Raw genomic sequence first — 19,993 nt, 5'->3', positions numbered from 1 at the left:
CCTAGCTCCCATTTGAGGAGAGAAGGGTGTGCGCACATGCCACCCTCTTTCTATACTACGAGTGTATTGGGGCGATTCGATTATGCTGAACCGCGGGGCACCGGTCTATGACCTGTGAGGTCAACAGGCAAAAGCGATGAGGTAGCAGCGCCCTTTCAAATCGAACAATAATCTGCGCCGCTCTGCCATGTCAACGATGCAGCATGGTGCATTGTCCAGAAACACATCACTTTTCCATAAATATATGTTTGAATTTTCAATCTAGTTTTCATTGGAAAGGTAGTTAGTGTTTTTCTCAAAGCGGTCACTTGCATGTGAAAACATAGAATCCTACTCATTATGCCACATGCTTAATTACTTAACTTTAGTTTTGAGGCGACTACGCCGTGGGCTTTAAACGGCGAACCTGGCTCACGCCCGGGAGAGAGCCCGGTTCCAAAACGAATGCAATCAACTTTCACCCAGGGCAAAACACGCCAAGGCGCCCGGGCCAGGTGAATCGAATTCCCTAACTGACAAGCGCACAAGTTCATGCTGCGTATGTGGAGCCAGAGTTTTTATAGGCATCATTGTGTAAACCAGTGGTTCCCAACCGTTGGTACCCCTAAAGTACCCCCTCATGTAGTTTTTACCAGTAGGCCTATGGTCTCATGAGTCTTCTCAAGTACCCACTGTGGGTAGGCCAAGTACCCTTGGTTGGGAACCATTGATGTAAACTGTCAAGTGCACGTCTCTGGTCATATGACATTGTGGGCAGTGGAAATGTTACATAATGAGCAATATTTTATATTCACAGATTTGTGTACAGTATGTGCCGTTGTCTATAAAATAAATGAAATGTCCATGATGGCCCTGGAAAGTAGTGTAACGACCCTGGGTTTATAAGCGCGGAAATCGACTCTGCCGCTCGAGCATGCTTTTGCGGCACAGTCGATAGCGCGCCGGACCTCGGGCTAGAAGGTCGAGGGTTCGAGACCCGCTCCCTGCTGTTTCATTACACTGGTGTCAGAAGTGGGATCGGACCTCGCATCCACGACAGTGCGTGTGCTTGGCCGGTGAGCGCGTTCCTGTAAGACGTAAAGTCGCAAGCTAGCGCGAGGACGCGCTCTTTGAAAGGAGGGAGTAGTGTAACGACCCTGGGTTTATAAGCGCGGAAATCGACTCTGCCGCTTGAGCATGCTTTTGCGGCACAGTCGATAGCGCGCCGGACCTCGGGCTAGAAGGTCGAGGGTTCGAGACCCGCTCCCTGCTGTTTCATTACAGTAGGTTATCATGGTTATTAATTTGATATAAAGGCATTGTTACTATATAGAAGAATGCAGAGTAATTACTTATGGTAAGAGCAATTCTGATGTGTTCCTGGAATTTGTTTCATGCCATTCCCATAAATTCTATGAAAACCTAAAGATATGTATTCTGTATTTTGAGTGATAGTCGAAAAATGTTGACACATTTCTCATGGCACATACGCCACCTTGTGGTAAAGGTTTACACTAGCGCCCCTGAGTGGAATATGTCGGGAGAAACGATATCAGATGATGGGCGGATTACCCAGACCTTTAGTTGAACACAATTATTACAATGCAAATAATTGGTCTACTCCTGAAATAATAATGAAATACTTACAAAAATAAGAGTATTAATGTATTCAATTTAAAATGTTAACCGTACTGATTGTAAGACACTCCGGAATCCCCTTGATGTGCAAATGCTAATAGGGAGCGCACACGTAGTATAGCTTCGCTATTGGTGCAAAGTTTCCCGGGACTAAAACGTCACACCCACGATTTCGCGCCAAATTCATTGCAGTAGCACTACGTAGTAGGTAAGAAAAGTAATTTTAAGATACTGTAGCTAGCTATTTTTAAGGTTATCAAAGGCTAAATTAACTAGGTCGTTGTTTATTAAATGTTTTATGTTAGATCTAATTTATGTGTTTGGGCGTGTTCACCGGAATTTTTAAATTGTTAACTTGCACTAGCTAGCTACTGTTTTACAATTGTCTTGAACATGCCAGCCATCAAAGTATTTGATAAATGATTAGGAATATATAATTAGAGAATGTACCTAGTTAAGGATTTACAATCAATATTTTATTTTTAGTTGACAAGCTCTTTCGGGAAGTTTAGTTGACTTCCCAGCTAGCTAACTGGCTAGGATGCATTGTTTCATTACACGTCGAAAAGAATGCAAGTAGCTACCAACAATTTACTAGTTAGCTATTGACATAGCTAATAACAAAGCCTGTAGTTAGTTAATTCAAGCTCAACTCCGCTATGTGTTACTTACTGGTTGCATTGTTATTTTACGAGTCGAAGACGAATACATTTAACGTTATTTAACCAGATTTCTTTTCTAGGACCTGTGATCATTCAGAATGTCTTCACCAACATCAACTCCCGGTAGACGCAAGCGCAACAGGGATGACATTCCAGCCACTTGTAAGTTGACAGCAAAAGGTTCTGAGTACCATAAACTATATTTACAGTTTGATTTTGTACAGTGATATTCTGTTTTTAATTTAATATAACACTTAAGGACATATAAATCACATGAAAGGAAGCAGTCTAACCAACTATGTATTTTTCTGTCTCTAGCTGGTAGTGATGGCCTGGTCTCCCCTCCTTCCCAGCGGCGGAGAGGTCAGGACTCCTCCAACGGGGATCTGCCGGGCATGCCCACATCTCCAGCCACAGACATTGCCAGCCCTGCTGTCCATGACACCTCTCTGTTCTCCAGCCCACGCCGCTCAGGTAACTGCCTCTCCAGCATTGACACACAGAATGATGCTGTTTAAGTTAGTCTTTTTTTTGCAGTCACATAAATATACAGTACCAGTCAAAAGTTTGGACACATACTCATTCAAGGGTTTTTCTTTATTTTACACACTGTAGAATAGTAGTGAAGACATCAACACTATTAAATAACACACATGGAATCATGTAGTAACCAAAACGTTAAACAAATTAAAATAGATGTTATATTCTTCAAAGTAGCCACCCTTTGCTTTGACAGCTTTGCACACTCTTGGCATTCTCTCAACCAGCTTCATGAGGAATGCTTTTCCAACAGTCTTGAAGGAGTCCCCACATATGCTGAGCACTTGTTGGGTCCTTTCCTTCACTCTGCTGTCCAACTCATCCCAAACCATCTCAATTGGGTTGGGTGATTGTGGAGGCCAGATCATCTGATGCAGCACTCCATCACTCTCCTTGGTCAAATAGCCCTTACACAGCTTGGAGGTTTGTTTTGGGTCATTGTCCTGTTGAAAAATCAATGATAGTCCCACTAAGCACAAACCAGATGGGGTGGCGTATCGCTGCAGAATGCTGTGGTAGCCATGCTGGTTAAGTGTGCCTTGAATTCTAAATAAATCACAGACAGTGTCCCCAGCAAAGCACCATCACACCACCTCCATGCTTCACAGTGGGAACCACACATGCAGAAATCATCCGTTCACCTACTCTGCATCTCACAAAGACACGGCGGTTGGAACCAAAAATCTCCAATTTGGACTCATCAGATCAAAGGACAGATTTCCACCGGTCTAATGTCCTTTGCTTGTGTTTCTTGGCCCAAGCAAGTCTCTTCTTATTGGTGTCCTTTAGTAGTGGTTTCTATGCAGCAATTCGACCATGAAGGCCTGATTTCCCACAGTGTCCTCTGAACAGTTGATGTTCAGATGTGTCTGTTACTTGAACTCTGTGAAGCATTTATTTGGGCTGCAATCTTAGGTGCAGTTAATTGCCCAATGCTGAGGCTGGTAACTCTTAATGAACTTATCCTCTGCAGCAGAGGCAACTCTGCGTCTTCTTTTCCTGTGGCGGTCCTCATAAGAGCCAGTTTGATGTTTTTTGTGACTGCACTTGAAGAAACTTTGAAAGTTCTTGATGTGATACAGCCTGGATTAAAACCAAGGACTGTAGTGACACCGCTTGCACTGAGATGCAGTGCCTTAGTTCACACACACGCAGACGCAGCAGTCTATTTAACTGTACTAGAATGCTTAATAGGCCGCAGTAATTTATTTATTTATTTTTGTCAGGGAAAATATCTGATATTGGTATCAGCCAAAAATGTCATATCGGTGCATCACTAATTATTATTGTCCCTGTGCCCAAGGCAGCGAAGGTAACCTGCCTAAATGATTACCGCCCTGTAGCATTCACGTCGGTAGCCATGAAGTGCTTTGAAAGGCTGGTCATGGCTCACATCAACAGCATCCTCCCGGATACCCTAGACCCACTCCAATTCACATACCTCCCCAACCGATCACAGATGATGCAATCTCTTTTGCACTCTACACTGCCCTTTCCCACCTGGACAAAAGGAAAACCTATGTGAGAATGATATTCATTGACTACAGCTCAGCTGTCAACATCATAGTGCCTTCCAATCTCATCACTAAGCTAAAGACCCTGGGACTAAACACCTCCCTCTGCAACTGGATCCTGAATTTTCTGACGGGCTGCTCCAGGTGGTAAGGGTAGGCAATAACATGTCTGCCATGCTGATCCTCAACACTGTGGCCCCTCAGGGGTGTGTACTTAGTCCCCAGCTGTACTCCCTGTTCACTCATGACTGCACGGCCAGGCACGACTTCAACACCATCATTAAGTTTGCTGACGACACAACAGTGGTAGGCCTGATCACCGACAATGATGACAGCCTATAGGGAGGACAACAACCCCTCCCTCAATGTGATCAAGACAAAGGAGCTGGTCGTGGACTACAGGAAAAGGCGGGCTGAACAGGCCCCGATTAACATCAACGGGGCTGTAGTGGAGCGGGTCGAGAGTTTCAAGTTCCTTGGTGTCCACATCACCAACAAACTATCATGGTCCAAACACCAAGACAGTTGTGAGGAGGGCACGACAAAACCTTTTCCCCCTCAGGAGATGGGGAAAGGAGCTCGGCATCTGACCATAAGGCGCTACAGAGGGTAGTGCGTACGGCCCAGTACATCACTGGGGCCAAGCTTCGTGCCATCCAGGACTTATATAATAGGGGGTGTCAGAGGAAAGCCCATAAAATTGTCAGCGACTCCAGTCACCCAAGTCATAGACTGTTTTCTCTGCTACCGCACAGCAAGTGGTACCGGAGCGCCAAGTCTAGGTCCAAAAGGCTCCTTAACAGCTTCTACCCCCAAGACAATAGACTGCTGAACAATTAATCAAATGGCCTCTGAACTATTTACATTGACCCACATGCATAGTCACTTCACCCTTACCTACATGTACAATTACCTCAACTAACCTGTACCCCCGCACACTGACTTGGTACCGGTACCCCCTGTATATAACTTCGTTATTGTGTTACTTTTTATTTCTTTTTTTTTACTTTTTAGTTTATTTGGTAAATATTTTCTTAACTCTTCTTGAACTGCATTGTTGGTTAAGGGCTTGTAAGTAAGCATTTCACGGTAAGGTCAACACTTGTTGTATTCGGCGCATGTGACAAAAAGTTTGATATGATTTATATGGACAGATCCAAGATCAGCACTCCTACTCTGAGATGCTTTGTGGAGATGGGCCCAGATCATTTGTGCAGCACAACTGCAAAAAATAAACTGGACCTAAAAGAACTGAGATTTTGACCCTGTGATGTCACTCGGAATGTTAAGTCAATGTCTTCTCCTCAGTTCTCCCCAGTGAGGTGGACATGAGCTCCCCTCTGATGTACGGGACTCCTAGCTCCAGGGTGGAGGGCACCCCCCGTAGTGGTGTGCGTGGCACCCCAGCCAGACAGCGCCCTGACCTGGGCTCCATCAGGAAGGCCCCCCAGGTGGACCTTCACTCTGAGCCGGTGAGTAGAGGAACTCCTATATGGAGAAAGATAGAGAATGATAATCAGGAAATGTATAACCGCTAATGCTATATAGATATAGAATGATATTGTTAGCAAATCTGTAACAGCTAATGCTATTTATTTTAGAAAGATGGCGTTAGAGATTTGCTAACGGCTTATGCTATATAGAATTACATTGTTAGGAAATCTATAACAGCTAATGCCATTTTTGTTCTCTACCAGCCAAGTGCAGATGGTGCAGTAGCCAGTGAGCAGGCAGTGGGTCAGAAGCTTGTTATCTGGGGCACTGATGTCAACGTGGGAACGTGCAAGGAGAAGTTCCAGGTATGGAAATTAACCTTAGGGCTTTGCTTTCATCGGTGTAGAAAAATAAATAATACAAATCAAATTGATAAGAAAAAATGTGAGTTCAATCTGTTAGTTCATTTTATCTGAATGCTATTATTGTTCATTTTCCCCAGAGATTCCTGCAGAGGTTCATTGACCCGACTTCCAACGAGGATGAGAATGCTGGTTTGGACCTGAACGAGCCTCTCTACATGCAGAAGCTGGAGGAGGTAGGGTCCCCCTCCTCCTAGCACCATGTGACACCAATAACAGTGATCAACCATTTACATCTTGTCTTGAGACTAGTATTGCACTTATTCTTTTGCAGTGATAATTTTCTATTTGTGTTGTCCCTCTAGATCAGTGTGGTTGGTGAGCCTGTGCTGAACGTCAACTGCGGCCATGTGCAGTCCTTTGACGCAGACCTGTACAGGCAGCTCATCTCCTACCCCCAGGTAAACACGCACGCACCAGACGGTCTCACATATGAACCCTCTCGAGTCGAAGTGTAAGTTCTACTAAGCTAACATATGGAATTGTTTTAAGATGGACATACCAAGGGTCATTTAGATATTTGATTTCTAGCTTTAGGACCTCTCTAATATTAATGGGAGATAATGGGCTATGAATGCTAACTTAAAATGTTTCCCGTATGACAGCTAGCAAAGGTGGGTTGGTGTAATATTTGTCTGCTAAATATTTTTTGACCATTTATTACCATGGGCATAGAGATATTTAATTATGTGTAGCATACCAATAAGAATGGTGATTCATAATGTTGTTTTTCCTATATCTCTTTCACAGGAAGTCATCCCCACATTTGACATGGCTGTCAATGAGCTGTTCTTTGAGCGTTTCCCAGACTCCATCTTGGAGCACCAGATCCAGGTGCGGCCGTACAACGCCCTGAAGACTAGGAACATGAGGAGCCTGAACCCTGAAGGTAATAGGACTGTGGCGGTAATTACATTTTGTCAGCCGGTAACTGTCATGCAAATAACTGCCGGTCTCACTGTTATTCACCGTTAATTAACATAAACGCGTTTAACATCTCCGGACTTCCACACATAGCCTACAAGGCACTGATGTGGACCTCTGGAACATACACTTTTTAAAAATAGGCTAATAAATCAATTTAATATAGCCTACACCAACACAATAAATCCATTATTTATTTTAGTCATTTCTAAAGAAACATCATATGGAGAAAAGAACCGAATAGCATATTCTAAGTCATGTTAGGCCCTGATCTGGCTATGCCATGTGGCTGTTCGATACACTAGTTCATTTAGCAGACAAGATTTGCTTATAAATCCTGTGGCATTTTATATTATGTTATAGTAAGAAGAATACAATTGAACATAGCTGAATAAAATAGAAAGGATATTTTTCTGACGGGAGTGCGCACATGCATGCTGCTATTCTGTTGATTGGTTAACAAAGTGATAATTTAAAACATGTCCTATATGTTTAAATTTAGTTATTTATGCAACTTTAGTTGTGATAGAAATCAAAACATATACCCTAAGGTTTGTAAGGCTGCATGATGCGACACTAATGATGGTTTGACAAAAGTAGCATGTTTCTTGTACAGGCTGCACACATCTTTCTCTTATTCACAATTTGACAAGCACTCAGCAGTATTCTCATCCATCAGACTATTCTGAATTTAATCTATTTTTTTGCATATAGCCTACTAACATGTGTGTGATTATTTGATTTAGAGTGGCCCACAAAAAAACATGTTATCCTTAGCCTGCACTGGAATAGCGAATGGCGGAAGCGCTTCCCGCGGTTCCGTTTTTAATATGCCAGGTTGGCTACATCGGTTGTAAAGTAAATTAATGTGCTTCATTTTAAGAATTTAGCAATAAAGAAAGCTTGAACCTCTTTTTAAATAGTGGCCAGTCAACTGTTTTCACATGTGATTGCGCAATGACTGGGCTTATAAGAACACGTTTCATGAGGCTCTTTAGGCTATAGGCTCTCCAACCATGTTCCAGGGGTCCTAGGCCTATAGGCTATGCTTAGTTATGTGGCCACTTTAGTTGATACAAACCATATCAAAACATATAGGCCTTTGGGCTAGGTAGTAGGCATGATGCATGTGACTATGGTTTCTTGCCTAGACTGCACATGCTGAACGTCATTCACAACTGGTGATAATCTCACCCATCAGGCTATTCTCAATGTAATCTTGTCTATGCATATACTAAATAATATAATAATTTACCAATCAAATTTGGACACATACTCATTCCAGGGTTTTTCTTTATTTTTACTATTTCCTACATTGTAGAATAATAATGAAGACATCAAAACTATGAAATAACACATGGACTCATGTAGTAACCTAAAAAGTATTTAAACAAATGAAAATATATTTGAAATTCTTCAAAGTAGCCACCCTTTGCCTTGATGACAGCTTTGCACACTCTTGGCATTCTCTCAACCAGCTTCACGAGGAATGCTTTTCCAAAAGTCTTGAAGGAGTTCCCACACATGCTGAGCACTTGTTGGCTGCTTTTCCTTCACTCTGCGGTCTAACTCATCCCAAACCATCTCAATTGGATGGGGTCTGGGTGATTGTGGACACTAGTTAATCTGATGCAGCACTCCATCACTCTCCTTGGTCAAATAGCCCTTACACAGCCTGGAGGTGTGTTTTGGGTCATTGTCCTGTTGAAAAACAAATGATAGTCCCACTAAGCGCAAACCAGATCGCTGCATATCATATGCTGCGTATCGCTGCAGAATGCTGTGGTAGCCATGCTGGTTAAGTGTGCCTTGAATTCTAAATAAATCAGACAGTATCCCCAGCAAAGCACCATCACACCACCTCCATGCTTCAAGGTGGCAACCACACATGCAGAGATCATCCGTTCATCTACTCTGCGTCTCAAAGACACAACGGTTGGAACCAAAAACCTCAAATTTGTACTCATCAGACCAAAGGACAGATTTGCACCGGTCTAATGTCCTTTGCTTGTGTTTCTTGCCCCAAGCAAGTCTCTTCTTATTGGTGTCCTTAAGTTGAAGGCCTGATTCGCGCAGTCTCCTCTGAACAGTTGAGGTTGATGTGTCTTTTACATTTATTTTGGCTGCAATTTCTGAGGCTGGTAACTCTTAATGAACTTATCCTCTACAGCAGAGGTAACTCTTAATGAACTTATCCTCTGCAGTAGAGGTAACTCTCGGTCTTCCTTTCCTGTGGCGGTCCTCATGAGAGCCAGTTTCATCATAGTGCTTGATGGTTTTTGCTACTGCACTTGAAGAAACGTTCAAGTTCTTGAAATTGTCCGGAGTGACTGACCTTCATGTCTTGAAGTAATGGACTGTCGTTTCTTTGCATATTTGAGCTGTTCTTGCCATAATATGGACTTGGTCTTTTACCAAATTGGGCTATCTTCTGTGTACCACCCCTACCTTGTCACAACACAACTGATTGGCTCAAATGCATTAAGGACATTAATTCCACAAATTAACTTTTAACAAGGCACACCTGTTAATTGAAATGCATTCCAGGTGACTACCTCATGAAGCTGGTTGAGAGAATGCCAAGAGTGTGCAAAGCTGTCATTAAGGCAAAGGGTGCCTACTTTGAAGAATCTCAAATCTAAAACTTTTTTGGTTACTACATGATTCCATAGTTTAGATGTCTTCACTATTATTCTACAATGTACAAAATAGTAAAAAACAAAGAAAACCCCTGAAATGAGGTGTGTCCAAACTTTTGACTGGTACTGTATGTGTGAAATTAGTTTTGATTTAGGGCCATTATCATGCACCTGTCGGAACAGGGTCGGGGAAAAAAGGTCATCCGTATGCATTTAAATAGCGAATGGAGAACATTTTCACACGGTTCTTTTTTCATGCCAGCCGGGTAGACTACTCCGGTTGTAAGCGAAGCAATGTGCTTAATGAGGGATTTTAAGATAAATATAGTAGACCTAGCCTATAGAAAAAGTATAGTATCCCTCTTTTTAAGAGGCCATCAACTCAGTTCTCACGCAATTGCATAGCCTATAGAAATGTTGCGCAACATTGGCTAATAGGAAAACTTACTTCATTCCATGCATCAACCAGCTATTTACATTTTAGTCATTTAGCAGACACTCTTATCCAGAGCGACTTACAGTTAGTGCATTCATCTTAAGATAGCTAGGTGGGACAACCACATATCACAGGCATAGAAAGTACATTTTTTCTTTAAAGTAGCTGTCAGTAGAGTCAGAGCTAGAAGAGGTGGTCAAGTGCAAGTGCTGGTTAAGTGTTTATTTAAAATAATATATATAATAATAATGGGAGGGGGGGGTCGAGGTGAGTAGGATTAATTCAAATACTGTTTGAAGAAGTAGGGTTTTAGATGTTTTTGGAAGATCGGCAGAGACTGCTGTTCTAGCTTCAGGGGGAAGCTGGTTCCACCAATGGGGTGCCAGGACAGAGACGAGCTGTCCTCCCGTAGGGGTGGGAGAACGGAGTGCTCGGATTGGGGTGTAGGGTTTGAGCATAGCCATAGGTAAGCACCATGGTCTTGTAGCTATGAGGAGCTGGCTCTCACTGTGCAACAGGTGATCCTATTCCACTCAAACTCTGAATGCCAGGGCTCTCATGAAGTGTTTGACAGGGACAAGTGATTAGAGGGACAATAGAGCGCTTAGTACCAGGGTATTAGCGACTGGCCATTAGTAAGTTTGCTAGGCTACTAATGACCATCAGCGGCATCAGAGCGCCGTTTGGGGGAAGTCTAGTAGCCGTGACTCATCGGTCATGTCATTTGACTGCAGTCATGACTCGTGACTTCCGTTGTGGTGGCAATACGGTAAACGTGACTGTCCTAGTAATAGTACAAAAGCTGAAGAACATACGCACATCCAGCTACATCAGTCTAATGAAGACCTACGGGTCAAAACGTTGTTAAAAATAAAAATCACCTGGGAGCATGAGCAGCATTGTGCGGCGTTTTCCTTTCTGTTGTCCTAGTAATAGACCATATCATCTGATGGATGTCTAGCTTCCCTGAACAATGGATGAACATCTATTGCACTATAAACCATATGAAGAGTGAATTATACTCAATTAAACATAGATTTTCTTTCAAAATTGAGCGTTTGAATGAGCCTGCGGCCTAGAGTGCCAGATGATTTGTACTTTTGGGGCTTACATTGATTCCATTTGCCCCGGGCAAGCTCAGTCTAGCATATCTAAAATGTATGAAGCCATATCTGGTGCTATAGTGCTCAGTACTTAATACAATCTTCCTCTGTCCCTCTCCTTCCAGACATTGACCAAATGATCACCATCAGCGGCATGGTGATCAGGACCTCCCAGCTGATCCCAGAGATGCAGGAGGCCTTCTTCCAGTGCCAGGTTTGTGCCTTTTCTACCCGTGTGGAGGTGGACCGCGGCCGCATCGCAGAGCCCGCCGTGTGCCGCAACTGCAACACCACCCACAGTCTGGCCCTCATCCACAACCGCTCAGCCTTCTCCGACAAACAGATGGTGAGAGATGGGGTGAAAGCGTTTTTTTAAGTAGGTCAAGATCATGCAGGGGGCTGTTATACTTTAAGACAGTCTGCTTACTTTAAATGGAAGATACCATTTGTTTGGATGTTGCTGAACAGAAAACTGAGGGTAGTGGTTTAGTTCAGATACCCGTTAGTCCATAAAAGCTTGTCTTCCTGGGTTAGAACACAAATCCAATAGTGTATTTCCAGACACAACTCTGAAGAAGCAGAACTCCAGCTCTCACTCTGATTCCTTTTTTTTCTCCTTTTCAGATCAAAGTGCAGGAGTCTCCTGATGACATGCCTGCTGGGCAGACCCCTCACACCACCATAGTGTATGCTCACAACGACCTGGTCGACAAAGTACAGCCAGGAGACCGCATCAACATCACTGGTGAGCTGTTTTCCCCGTAGAAGAACTGGTTGTGAAGCGATAATGTATAGCTTTGCTGTTGGATATGGTATGTGGAAGAGAGCAACCCGGCTCTACGTATTTTACTGGTTTGTGACCCACTGACGCCGCCCCCGGTTAGAGGGGAATAAAGCAGCCCAAGAGTTAACACACAGGAACTTTATTTAAACACCCCGAGGAAGATGAACATGGGGATGGACCTGTAAAGGTACAGAGAGAAAATGAATATGCTATACAGGATATAAATACACTGCATAGATATGTGCAGAGTGCAATATAATGGGAGAAGCTATGTATGAAGGAATGATGATGAATACAACTGGAGCAAAGGACTATCTAATAACCATATATTACAGAATTGAGTTGGAGTTGAAGTCGAAGTTTACATACACCTTAGCCAAATACATTTAAATGCAGTTTTTCACAATTCCTGACATTTAATCTTAGTAAAAATGACCTGTTTTAGGTCAGTTAGATCACCACTTTATTTTAAGAATGTGAAATGTAACATATAGTATAGTATCTTTCATCACATTCACAGTGGGTCAGAAGTTTACAAACACTCAATTAGTATTTGGTAGCATTGCCTTTTAAATTGTTTAACTTGGGTCAAATGTTTCAGGTAGCTTCCCACAATAAGTTGGGTGAATTTTGGCCCATTCCTGCTGACAGAGCTGGTGTAACTGAGTCAGGTTTGTAGGCCTCCTTGCTCGCACACGCTTTTTCAGTTCTGCCCACAAATTTTTAATGGGATTGAGGTCAGGGCTTTGTGATGGCCACTCCAATACCTTGACTTTGTTGTTCTTAAGCCATTTTGCCACAACTTTGGAAGTATGCTTGGGGTCATTGTCCATTTGGAAGACCCATTTGCGACCAAGCTTTAACTTCCTGACTGATGTCTTGAGATGTTGCTTCAATATATCCACATATTTTTCCTGCCTCATGATGCCATCTATTTTGTGAAGTGCACCAGTCCCTCCTGCAGCAAAGCACCCCCACAACATGGTACTGCCACCCCCGTGCTTCACGGTTGGGATGGTGTTCTTCGGCTGGCTTTTTTATGGCGGTTTTGGAGCAGTGGCTTCTTCCTTGCTGAGCGGCCTTTCAGGTTATGTCGAAATAGGACTCGTTTTATGGTGGATATAGATACTTTTGTACCTGTTTCCTCCAGCATCTTCACAAGGTCCTTTTCTGCTGTTCTGGGATTGATTTGCACTTTTCGCACCAAAGTACGTTCATCTCTAGGAGACAGAACACGTCTCCTTCCTGAGCAATATGACGGCTGTGTGGTTCCATGGCGTTTGTACTTGCCTACTATTGTTTGTACAGATGAACGTGGTATCCTTCATGCATTTGGAAATTGCTCCCAAGGGTGAACCAGACTTGTGGAGGTCTCAAAAATACATTCTGAGGTCTTGGCTGATTTCTTTTGATTTTCCCATGATGTCAAGCAAAGAGGCAGGTAGGCCTTGAAATACATCCACAGGTACACCTCCAATTGACTCAAATTATGTCAATTAGCTTATCAGAAGCTTCTAATTCCATGACAATTTTCTGGAAATTTCCAAGCTGTTTAAAAGCACAGTCAATTTAGTGTATGTAGACTTCTGACCCACTGGAATTATAAGTGAAATAATCTGTCTGTAAACAATTGTTGGAAAAATTTGTGTCATGCACAAAGTAGATGTCCTAACCGACTTGCCAAAACTATAGTTTGTTAACAAGAAATTTGTGGAGTGGTTGAAAAACAAGTTTTAAGGACTCCAACCTAAGTGTATGTAAACTTCTGACTTCAACTGTAGTAACCCGAGTCACAACTAGCACTCATGCTAACAATAAACATGTTACCTAATAACATTCAATGAACACTGAAGCTATACAAATAGGCAACATAAATGTCAAGAAGAGTTCATCTCTGCTTGGAGCACATGTGGTAAACGCGTCCAACAGGCATAACACGCATCCCCATATACACCGGTCCACCCATGCTCACAGACTGGGAAACTGGGGAAAAGACCGTTCGGGTACGGGCCATATTTACTCCCTTGGGGAGTATGGGTCAGGCTGGTCAGCCAATCAGGGCTCGGAGAGACTGCATGGCTAGAGCGTGCACGGCTATTGTCTAGTTGGCTGAAGCCACGAGTTGGAGATGTTCAATCTCTCATGCGAGGGGGAGAAAAGGTGAGGATGAGTGAGAGCCAGACAGCACGGCTCCAGAAAGCAAATAAACAAATGCGCACACAATGATGTAGTGCCCTCGGCAAGAGGATTCTGTAACAGGCTATAAAGTGCTTTCAAAAAAGTGTGCTCTAGTTAAAGGGGCAATCTGAAGTTGCCACATCTGTTTTTGGACTAATAAAGAAATGATATTCAGTGATTTCTTGTAGAATATTGTAGCGGTATTTATTAGAGAGGGGTAAAGATAACGATTTTGTTCGGGCGCCAGGCAGGTATTAACCATGCCTAAAGGAAAAGAGTAGAATAGAGAGAGTACCACTACCAGACCCACACACATCAGCAGAAGAGACTGCCTAGAGTGTAGCCTGTTTACCAGATAGTCAGTAGAGAGAAAAGAGAATACACACCCTATAAAACCCATATCACAGCACAGGGGTAACCCCACCAAGAATACCTCATACAATAATGGCAGAGCAATTGAACAGCAACTTCATACAAGAAAGAACCCAGTCATCAACAGAGGATTTGCAGTAATATGTATTATCTTCCAGTGGAGGAGTGCAGAGGGTATGAATGTGGGGGGTGTTCATAGACACAACAAAGGCCTTATAAATGTCCACAATCTTCTCGGCCACATGTCCTTAGTACACCCCCCCTCAATACAGTTCAAATAATACACAACTTGCAAGCAACCTCCCTTTTAACTAAAATGTCCACCCAAATACTTCTGGCAGGGCAATAATAGTCCAGCTCTAATGAACTTCAATGGGAAGTGCATTTGAAAAATAGAAAGTCTGTTGCATGGTAAAGCACTGGAACGATAGAGGGAAGAGAAAGAGAGAAAGCAAACAAGAGATCTTAGCTGTGGTCTTCAGGCGTGCCGGTGTACTGTTTGACCGTCCGATGGTTTGTTGGTTTATATGCCAAAGCTTCGCACCAATGTTGCTACTAATCCATGCGATCCATAACCGGCGCGGTCCCAAACGAAAACAACCACGACCGGTCACACCGATGATTGAGTTAAATACTTTATAAACTACACACGCTGAAAATAAAACTTCTGCAGCATAGCACACACAATCAAACTGTCGCGCCACCCAAGAGCTCCTCCCCAAAGAGCTGAACGAGCTGTCTTTTTTTCCTCCTTCCTTACTGCTGATGCGCTCTTAGTGGCAGCGCACGGTGAAGGCTCCGTGCAGGATTTCGCCACAATATAACTTGTAAGTGCCTCATGCACTTAGTTCAACTACGGTATCCCATGTTAGTAACAAACACTGTATAGACTTAAAATATGCTTAATTGTGATATTTTGGTGGTCAATAATGCTTTGTTTGTTTCAACTGCTGTTTGCCCCTCTTTTTTCTTTTTTTTGCCTATAACCATGGGCTTAGTTTTTCTGGTCAGGTCACGTGGTAAGGAAAAACAATTAGCTGTAGTCATGCATACTGCTGCTGTGCCTTACTAGAGTTTGAATAAGACGACATGGTTCTATGGACTCATTTCCCAGCTACGTCATGAGAAGTTGAGTGTGCAACTTCAAATGCAGCTCGTGCAAGTAAAAAAACAACAACACGTAATCAGATGGTTATCGTCAACAACGCAGATGTCAGAGGATTGATAACCTAGCAAGCCAACAAGGCAAGGGAAAATATCACAAATAAAGCTAGATAAAGCCATAAGAATAATATACTTGTTGAACATTAGAAACAAGTTGGAACCTGTTCAGGGAACCGAAAACCGGGTAAGACCGAACATTTTTTAAGAAACAGAACCGAGAATAAAAGTGATCTGGAGCAGTAAAGATAACAGGTTAAATAAAATGAGTCATGATCCAGGGCTAGCTCTGGTCCAATGTTAAGTCAACTCTCTGAAGTTCAGTTCCTTCATAGAAGTCACTCCTCCGTAGGTATAATTATGTATGTCATATCAACAAGTTGCCCAGCGCTTCATGCCCAGTGCTCTCCTCACACACAGAATTTCATTCACATGTCGCACCCTACATTTGTCTGTAGCTTGCCTGCTCCATAGCAAGCTCCCGTATCCATTGGTGAAGTAATTTAATGTCGAGTTGAATGTAAAAAGGTTTAAAATGGAATAGAAATGAACAATATAAACGTTACATTTTTTTGGTTCAAAACGGTTCAGAACTTTATTTTGCTGGTTGGAACAGTGTAACGGAACTAAAAAAATTATGGTTCTGTTCAGAACTAAACAATTGGAGAAAAATGTTGGTTCCATCCCTGCATAGCAATAGCCATCAGTCTTGTGTGTTCATGGTCATCACTCACTCACTGTTAAATTTCTCACGGTCCCGAGACTCCCGACATCAGTGTTAGCTATCCTGCTACAGAGCTTTTTGATGTTGGGATGCAAGTGCATCACTGGAATGTTGACGTTTGATGGTAAACAGAAAATTGTCCTATTGTCGTGACGAAACTCCTCAACTCTCCCACAGGTATCTATAGAGCGGTTCCTATGCGTGAGAACCCTCGCCAGAGCAACGTGAAGTCTGTGTACAAGACCCACATTGATGTCATCCATTTCCGCAAGACTGATGAGAAGCGCCTTCACGGACTGGATGAGGATTCAGACCAGAAGCTTTTCACTGAAGAGCGCGTCCAGACACTGAAGGAGCTGGCCTCCAAACCAGATGTATACGATCGTCTCTCCTCCGCCCTGGCCCCCAGCATCTATGAACACGAGGACATCAAGAAGGTCAGTGAAAGCAAAGTTGTAGCACAAAGATATTTTCTATATTGCCTGCTGTGTAATTAAGATGTTTGTGCTACGCTTTTGGGAAACTCACCACGGGACCGTTTTCTCATCAAATTAATGTGGGGTCCTCTGCTGCCAGGGATGTGGAACTGCTGTCTGTCAGATTACAGTGGATTTTGCTTTCATTCAACATCTATGAACAGTACTATAAAGTTTGTCATTCTTTTCCCAGGGCATTTTGCTGCAGCAGTTTGATTTTTGACTGAGTTTAGATTTCACTTCCATTCAAAATGCACAGTACTCTAAACTTTCTCTTCTTTTCCCAAGGGTATTCTTCTCCAGCTATTCGGGGGCACCCGTAAAGACTTCAGCCAGACAGGCCGCGGTAACTTCCGTGCCGAGGTAAACATCCTGCTCTGTGGAGACCCCGGCACCTCCAAGTCCCAGCTGCTGCAGTACGTGTTCAATCTGGTGCCCCGCGGTCAGTACACGTCTGGGAAGGGCTCCAGCGCCGTGGGCCTCACAGCCTATGTGATGAAGGACCCAGAGACCAAGCAGCTAGTGCTGCAGACGGGGGCCCTGGTGCTCAGTGATAACGGGATATGTTGTATTGATGAGTTTGACAAGATGAGCGACAGCACGCGCTCTGTGCTACATGAGGTCATGGAGCAGCAGACTCTCTCCATCGCCAAGGTGGGTTAAAAAAAAAAAGAAGAACAAAACAAGATATGGGGATAAACTTTCCTAGTTAAAGGTTAAATAAATAAAGTTTACTGATGTTTAAGTTTCAGCACTAGGTTCAAGACTATTCACAGAAACGATGCACTTCACAGAAACGTATAGGCTTATCTTGAATTTTAATGTTAAATGTGGTGTTGGTAACATCGAATGATTAAATAGTTTCACTACTGTAGAAGCATTATAATTTTGTTTTCTGTTTTTAAGTAGTCTGTTAGTAACGGTGAACTACAGGGTAGTTTCTTACAAAGCTCTCTCTCTTTATTTTTGTCCAGGCAGGAATCATTTGCCAGCTCAATGCACGCACCTCCGTCCTGGCAGCAGCCAATCCTGTGGAGTCTCAGTGGAACCCCAAGAAGACGACCATTGAGAACATCCAGCTCCCTCACACACTGCTCTCAAGGTAAATATTACCCAATAGGTCAACTGCCCTGGACACTCTTATTGATTGTCAATAATATCCTTAGGGTCACTGAACCCCAAACAATGACTTCTCCACTGTAACTAAATGCACCTTGTTGCCAAAAAATATATAAAATAACTCACTACATGCATATGACCTGCTATAAATAAAAATAGAGTATGTGAGGCATTAAACATAATATATATAAAAAAGGAAATGAAATGCTATTTTTCCCCTACAGATTTGATCTGATCTTCCTGATGCTGGATCCTCAAGACGAGGCTTATGACCGTCGCCTGGCTCACCACCTGGTAGCGCTCTACTACCAGAGCGAGGAGCAGATTGAAGAAGAGTTCCTGGACATGGCTGTGCTGAAGGACTACATTGCATACGCTCGCACTTACATCAACCCCAGATTGAACGAAGAAGCCAGCCAGGCACTCATTGAGGTACGATATAGACATATAATAATAACAAATGCTCTAAGTTGAAAGGGGTTGTGATGTAGATGTAACTTCAGGACCTGACAGCACCAAATGCTGGTAAAAAAAAGTATTAAGTGGCTGGCTAGGTTTGTTTCAGGCCCTGAATGTAACAAGTTCTGTGCTGGTTCCAGGTTTAGGCTATATTAAGCCAGCCGAAGTCCTGGTCAACACAATGCACAAAAATATCCTGCAGTAGCATTCAACAGTGTAAAGATTTTATAAATAAATTGGATTGATTGTATGGGTATCTTTCCTCCAGGCCTACGTGGACATGAGGAAGATTGGCAGCGGGCGGGGGATGGTGTCTGCCTACCCCAGGCAGCTGGAGTCTCTGATCCGCCTGGCTGAGGCCCATGCCAAGGTGCGCTTCTCTGACAAGGTGGAGACCATCGACGTGGAGGAGGCCAAGAGACTGCATCGCGAAGCCCTCAAGCAGTCCGCTACAGACCCCAGGACTGGCTTTGTCGACATCTCCATCCTCACAACCGGTATGGAGGATTTAGTCTATTTGTAGTTACTTACTATGACAGCTCTTCCGATGTCTGCCATGTTAAATATTTCAAATATGTTTTTTGATTGGTTGGATGTGCGAACCCAACCATGTTATGAATTTGTATATGTCAGTATCTTTGATAATGTGCAATATGGTGCAAGTATTATCTTTTTGTTTTTTAATCAACCCAGGAATGAGTGCCACGGCCCGTAAGCGTAAGGAGGAATTGACCCAGGCCTTGAAGAAAATGATCCAGTCCAAGGGAAAGTCCCCTGCCATGAAGTACCAGCAGCTGTTTGATGACCTCCGAGGACAGTCTGAAGCTGTAAGTAGTACCTCCCAGCTCTGCTTTTCTTTTCCTGGTGATGAGAACTATCAAGGAAAACAGTCATCACAATTACCTTAAAACATTTTAATTGGATGGTAAGCATATCAATCTTCTGAATAGTGTTTCTGTCCCCTAATGTGTTTCTTACAATTTGTTAACTTTCAGGCAATAACAAAGGACATGTTTGAAGAGGCTCTGCGAGCCCTGGCAGATGAAGACTATCTGACTGTCACTGGAAAGACTGTTCGCCTGCTGTAAAGAAACTCGCGTCTCCTCTTACCTTGTACAGTCATTGAATTTGCACTTATTTCCCTGGACCAGCAGCTTTCTCTCTACAGAATACTGATCTGTGAAGAATGTTTGACCACATTAATGTTAATGTCTCAGTCAGGACTAACATTGTATGCTTCATGATTACTGATAGTGCTTGGTGGCTTTGATGTTTTGGTGAGCAATAAAGAAATGCTTTTGTATGTCATTTGGGATGTTTCAGGTTTGGAAGAATGCTGATGCCAGGGCTACAATGCAACACTATGACAAGGTGTGCCATGATTACAGGCAGTGTGCACTTAAGACTGTGTGTTACCCAGCCTAGACCA

The 19,993-nt window shown here is 43.2% G+C and overlaps 1 protein-coding gene across 2 annotated transcripts; it reads left to right on the top strand.

Moving 5' to 3' along the window:
* Positions 1-1,787: 1,787 nt before the first annotated feature.
* On the top strand, positions 1,788-19,872 carry LOC120019983 (DNA replication licensing factor mcm4). Of its 2 annotated transcripts, XM_038963398.1 has the most exons (17): positions 1,788-1,825; positions 2,360-2,441; positions 2,598-2,753; positions 5,642-5,805; positions 6,031-6,132; positions 6,270-6,365; positions 6,495-6,590; positions 6,940-7,078; positions 11,417-11,637; positions 11,916-12,036; positions 16,688-16,947; positions 17,275-17,640; positions 17,961-18,088; positions 18,330-18,537; positions 18,833-19,061; positions 19,258-19,391; positions 19,560-19,872. In XM_038963398.1, exons 2-17 carry the CDS (start codon positions 2,378-2,380, stop codon positions 19,650-19,652), a joined length of 2,577 nt encoding a protein of 858 aa, XP_038819326.1. In that variant the 5' UTR covers positions 1,788-1,825; positions 2,360-2,377; the 3' UTR covers positions 19,653-19,872. The 2 variants fall into 2 exon arrangements, with proteins under 2 accessions (XP_038819326.1, XP_038819327.1); XM_038963399.1 differs by lacking the exon at positions 1,788-1,825 and having other exon boundaries at positions 1,987-2,441.
* The last annotated feature ends 121 nt before the right edge of the window (positions 19,873-19,993 follow it).

Source organism: Salvelinus namaycush, chromosome 25, assembly GCF_016432855.1.
Source record: "Salvelinus namaycush isolate Seneca chromosome 25, SaNama_1.0, whole genome shotgun sequence".
NCBI classification, from domain to species: Eukaryota; Metazoa; Chordata; class Actinopteri; order Salmoniformes; family Salmonidae; genus Salvelinus; species Salvelinus namaycush.
This window is presented reverse-complemented; position numbering and strand designations above follow the sequence as displayed.

Bases quoted from the DNA above. Each gene is read 5' to 3' on its own strand.
- LOC120019983 (XM_038963398.1), top strand. From the start codon at position 2,378: ATGTCTTCACCAACATCAACTCCCGGTAGACGCAAGCGCAACAGGGAT. The intron at 7,079-11,416 runs GTAATAGGACTG...CTCTCCTTCCAG, and splicing joins GAGGAGCCTGAACCCTGAAG to ACATTGACCAAATGATCACC. The intron at 12,037-16,687 runs GTGAGCTGTTTT...ACTCTCCCACAG, and splicing joins AGACCGCATCAACATCACTG to GTATCTATAGAGCGGTTCCT.